This window comes from Gavialis gangeticus, unplaced genomic scaffold, assembly GCF_001723915.1.
Source record: "Gavialis gangeticus isolate Ggan-Ray unplaced genomic scaffold, GavGan_comp1, whole genome shotgun sequence".
NCBI lineage: Eukaryota > Metazoa > Chordata > Crocodylia > Gavialidae > Gavialis > Gavialis gangeticus.
In genome coordinates, this window is record NW_017729022.1 from 145551366 (window position 1) to 145557000 (window position 5635).

At 35.9% G+C, this 5635-nt stretch overlaps 1 protein-coding gene across 29 annotated transcripts in view; it reads left to right on the plus strand.

The window, feature by feature from the left end:
* The window catches only part of NRXN1 (neurexin 1), a 1443145-nt gene that overhangs the window by 126694 nt on the left and 1310816 nt on the right, over positions 1 to 5635 (plus strand). For 21 of the 29 annotated variants that reach the window (XM_019516265.1, XM_019516266.1, XM_019516286.1 and 18 more), the window contains exon 2: positions 1055 to 1072. The exons of the other annotated variants lie outside the window; for them this stretch is intronic. In XM_019516265.1, coding sequence (XP_019371810.1) covers positions 1055 to 1072 — 18 coding nt within the window. The remainder of the gene's footprint in view (positions 1 to 1054; positions 1073 to 5635) is intronic. 29 annotated transcript variants of the gene reach the window in all.

Consider the following 5635-nt stretch of genomic DNA (forward strand, 5'->3'; position numbering starts at 1 on the left):
GGGGGGAGGGGGAGGAGGAGGAATATGTAGAGAGGTCAGTCTTCCCTAGTGAAGTTTGAGTTTGAACATGTTTTTGCTCATTAATCTCAGCTCTCCATCTGGATGATCAGAAAGGAGTCAAAGTCTGCTGCCACTCTACAAAATTTGGGGAAGCCCTCTGCTGAGTGCTGCCTGAACCTCTCTATCATTAATGGATAGGGGCTAAATACACTGTTATACATGGTTGATAGCAGCCCTTGCTTAGGCAACACTCCCATTAGTGACATCAGATAGCAGGATATGGCCAATTTGGCATGACTCTATAAACAGAGTATAAAATTAATTGGAAGTGTACAAAGCATGTGACCATATATTTGTGGTTACTTTGTCTTCTGCTGATTCTACCAGGTAGAAAATAGTGATTGATTTTTTAAGAGATGATAGTATCTGTTGCTGATAAACGTAATTGGATCAGATCCTGTCCCCTTACTTATTTTACACAACTACAGTGGCAGTTCTGCCATATTTGATAATAGGATTTTGCCCATTTATTAGAGTAAGGAATTTGTTTTATTGAAAATTGCAAGGTGCATCAGGTTGTCTATTCTAAATGTTTCACAGCATACTGTAAAAGCAAAATTATTTTACATTTAAAAGACTATTTTATGAGTCATTTATGACAATTTAAAATGGGAAAATAAGACAAAATAAACTTTGAATTCCCATAATAAGTGACTTTTGGTAATTTTCAATTATTTATTAATGAAAGCAGTAGGAGAAAATTCTCTGAATAATGGATAATAGAGCTTGCCTCACAAAGAGCTGCAAAATCCCCTTTTCCAATTCCTTCACTCTGGAAATAGTATTATTTTACTTTATATCACATAACCTATATTGAATAAAAGAAACACTGCTTCTCTGGTGGTTTTGTTTTTCCCTTTGGATGGTAGCAATGGAGCACTTGCATGTTGTGTTTGATGCCTTGCATGATGAAGACATGCAATGGCAAGTTCCAGTCTGCATGCTGCTTAATGAATGTTTTCCTTTTCTCTCCTTCCCTGTTATGTGCTTTCAGAAGACAACTATGTGGAAGGTGGGTGCTTTCTGCCTTATTTTCCTAAGCTCTTGTTTTTCCCTTCTGCATAGTGATTTTTCCCTTATGCTTAGTGTTATAATGGTACAAATATCATTAAACACGGTAAGTTCCATTTCTTCTACTAGGAGGATTTTCATATTTATTGAGTTGGGTTGATTTCTTTTTTCATACAGAACACAAAACAAAGCCAGATCTTGATCCCTGTTATGCTAGTGTAAATCCAAAATAATTTTACTGAAGAATGGAGTTGCATAGGATTTATACTTGTGCGACTGTGATCTAAAATATGAATTGCTCCTCAGAATGATTCAGGAGATTCACAGAAGGATTAATTTCTCTAGTATTCTGTATGAAAAATACTAACAGATAATGTTTGTCTTGTCAGTATGAAATATAATTCCTTCTTCAACTAAGAATTTGATACATGTTAAACAGCAACATTTTTAATTAAGAACACAGAAAGCTCTCTTTAATATGACAAATATCAGTTATTATGTTACTCTGTTTTCAGCGCAACGCTTTAGAAAAGTTTGATTTATCATAAAATCAGCATTAAACTTAACATAAAACATTCAACCTTTTCAACCTGGCAGTATAAGAGGTGTCTGATTTTAGTAATAGTATTTGTATATAAGTTCCTTTAAACAAAGTAAGACACAAAGCAGTGGAAACTAAAACAAAATGCCATCTAGCCAGAATATTGGTAAGTATACTTCTTGGCCAGTAAATTGTATGTATGTATGTGTATTTAAGAGTATAGTTTGTTATTAATACATTTTTAAATAGCTCAGTTGTTTGTTGGAAGTCTATATTTATATCTTTATGATAAGCCAATATTTGAATATTGTCTTATCAATGTATATACAATACTAGTAAAAATTCTCTATGGGCTGAATCTTTGCATACTAGGTTCATGTTAAAAAATACTTTAAGATAGTGTGGGCTGCTTTTTAAATCAGGGGGTCAATATTGTATTTTCTTTCAATATGTTCTTTAAACTACTTTTAAATGAGAAACATTATGGATGGATGGAGGGATGGATGGATGGATGCATGCATGCAAAGTTAATGCCCTTGTGTGCAGCTGTAGCATGATGGCCCTGTGAAGTATGTAGACAATGAGCCTGGTTCATGTAGCAGCCTGGTCCATACTAAGCTCACGGTGAGGTGTTTGAAATGTAACTGTCAGTGCTTCTGTACAGCTAGGTGATGGTAAACTTCTCAGATTCATCACATATAGATGCTTTGGGCATTTTTATTTTTAAAAAATGCTGACATTGAAAGAAGTATAACCATTGAAGCAAAACTTCATCAGACTTTAATCAAGGAAAGTATCCAGGGAGACTGACAGTTTTACATGCACATACACACCTACATGCCCACAGTATAATCTCAATATTTTTTTTTGCTGTTTCTTTATGAAATAGCTACAGAAAAATTGCATAAAAATAACACTGGGGCAGGCATTCAGATTGAAAAACCATGGAACCTCTGAAATAAGGGCTCAACCTGAGAGCTGATTCATGTATGGAACATTTTGTTAATACCCGTAAGTTCCAACTGTGGATCAAGATGATTATGCCTATGTAATGAACCACTACAATTTGACTTAACATATTATTTTTCTGTGCATATTAATGAAAGGCAAAATCCAGACCTTTCTTGAATTTCTTGATTAAAGCTGAAACCTTATTTTTTTGTTCCAGCATAGTCTGAGATATTTACATATCAGTTCTGGTGTAGTTCAGGAACTAGACATGTGGATCTAAGAAACAAGTTTAGATATTGATCAATGTTTGTATATCTTGCCCATTGCTTTGGAATCTGAGCATCTCCACAAATTATTAAGTGTACATACAGAAGCACACATACACTTAGTATTCATAGATTAAAAACTAAATAAATCCCTCAAGTAAATGAAAAAAATCCATTAATTTTTTATTAAAGCTGCATCAGTGTTGAATAGATTCACTTCAGGTTTAAGGTTCATTTTGTTCTAAATTCACTTTGGCTTCTATTCTGCATGTGACCTACACATCAAAATATGAAAACATACCCCCTTTCATGTCCACTTCTGACCCATTTGGCACACTTTAACTGTGTTCTTATGGTACTCAGCTCAACCTGAAGACAGAAGCATTTTAAAAGGAAGAAAAAACAAAAAGAAAACCAAAAAAAGGAAAGAAAGTGAGAGAGAGAGACAAGCAGACATTCCTATTGAACACATAACTCCTAATTCACAAAGAAGAACTTTTAACTATTTTATGTATAAATAAGTGGTGCACAAATAATTATTTTAATGGCATGCCTATGGCAGATTACCTATTTATAACTAGTGTATTCTATTAGAACCTATTTCAATGTTCTGTTTTGTACTATTTAAAAATCCTAGGAGTGATTTCTTTTATTCAAAATTTACTTGTGATGTATTAACCACTCTACAAATTGTACAAGTGAACTACTAGTAAAATTATTGGCTATTCTGTAGTCCATCCATAGACTGCAAAGACTGTTTATAAATCAAAGTAAGTCTCTTTATCTATTAAAAGTAACCTTACTACTCAACACAGTATTCACAAACAAAATTAAATGCAAATTTAAACAAAATACTATCAGTCTTAAGAAGAATAAAATTAGGGCACAATACTGTTTTTGCAGTTTGTAGATACTGGTTTTGCTTGAGCAAGAGTGGTAGATTTCTATTTCACTTTACATGCTCAAATGGCAGTTACCCATCCATAAGCATTCTCAGTAGCATGCATGATGGCAAGGCAGGTATTTGGCTCCCTATGCACATATAGAGTATAAGTCACAACATTGTATATGGCAAGAACCTGGGGGGAAGGAGTATCCTCCTACGTTTTGGCTCAGTACCTGAGTTGTTAGGGCACTCAAACAGGAAAAAGGAGACCCATGTTTGGCTACACACCCCAGCTCAGAGGAAGCTGGAACCTGCATCCAGCATAGAGCTCAAACCACCAGGCTATAAGTAGTGAATATCCAAGAATTTCTCCAGATCTCAGTTGGTTCCCTGGGCTGGGCATCCATGAGAAGTATATATGGGGTGAAGAGAAAGAAAATATGCTGGAAGGTGTGTGGCTCAGTGAATTGGCTGCTGCTGTGGAAGGGATCAGGTCCCAGTTTAATCCTAGACCCTTGCTTCCAAGGGCAGGTAGAAACTTCCCTAGAACTCTAGCCCTAATGACTGCTAGACAGGAGGTGGTGTGGCTGAACTTCTGGAGGAGGGCTTAAGAGGAGCATGCCTGTAATGTGGTTGTCAGAGAGCTGCAAGTTTAACCCTCTTTGTGTGAGGGGTTATAAAACATGGGTTTCCCACTTTATGGGTGAGTGCCCTAAGTGTTGGGCTCTTGGGGCAGAACATGCGAGCGCCTTTGTAATCTTCCTTATTTTTGCAGGCCCACAATTTAAGAACTTCTGCTCAGCTTCATACAAGGGAAGCCATGTGTCTGCCAAGGTAGACCATAGCCTACTGTGCATTCTCAGTAAACACATGAATTCTTATGTGTCCACACTACATGTGAAATAGGATTACAAGCTGTGCATTAATGCTAAAAAGAGCAGTTAAGTGGTTGGGAAACTACTGTTTTGGTATGTAAAGTTACGTAGGACTCGAAAGGCATAATAAAGCAGCTAAGCCCGCAGGGCAGCATGGCTTTGGTGTGATTGTGTGGCTGCAGCAACAGCTGATATTTTTCTGTCCACAAGTCAGTGCCCAATGTGGCTGTCCCAGTTGCCTGGCCCTAGTTATACTACTATAGGATACTGCCTTTCATAGGATACTTGACCTTCTTTCATTTTTATTTATTTAAGTTATGAAAGGCTTTTTATTTAGGACTGACCAAGGATCAGTCCTAAACAAGATCAACCTCTTGTATCTTTTGAATAAAGATATTGAATATCAGGGAAGTGACATTTGCGCCCTGTCTGCACACAATCTTCTATTGCTGAGAACATAATTTTACTACAATTAAGGGACATTTCTCCCCAAAATGCCTATGAAGGTAACACGATTCATATTATGCTTTCATTTACACGAGTGTAAATCCACAATCACTACATTGACTTCATTTTAGCTTAGTTTAATCATGTAGTTTTATAAGAGGGGCAATTCAGGTCCTTGAGTTTACTAAACTAGTTTTTAGTTCTTAAAAGGTCCACATTGCAATTGCTAACTCAGCCAAATTTGCAAACTGGAAATCACTGTTCATCTAATAGCAACATTACTTATAATTTAAACTGACATGCCATGAATTCGTCAAATAATATGGAGTGAATGTAGTCAAGAGTGTCAACTTTGAACTCCCTCAAGCATTGTTCTAGGCATCACTTGTGCACCTCATTTACTTTGTGAATTAGAAGAATCAGGAACTCTCTAGGAAGTCTGCTTTCCAAAAAAACACAGCATATTCTATTGCACACCTTCTTTGTGTGAATGAAACTAATAATTGTAAAAAAAGAAAATAAGACTTCATTTCCTATAGGGGTTGGAGAGGAAGAGGAGCACAACTTTATATATATATATATATATATATATATATAT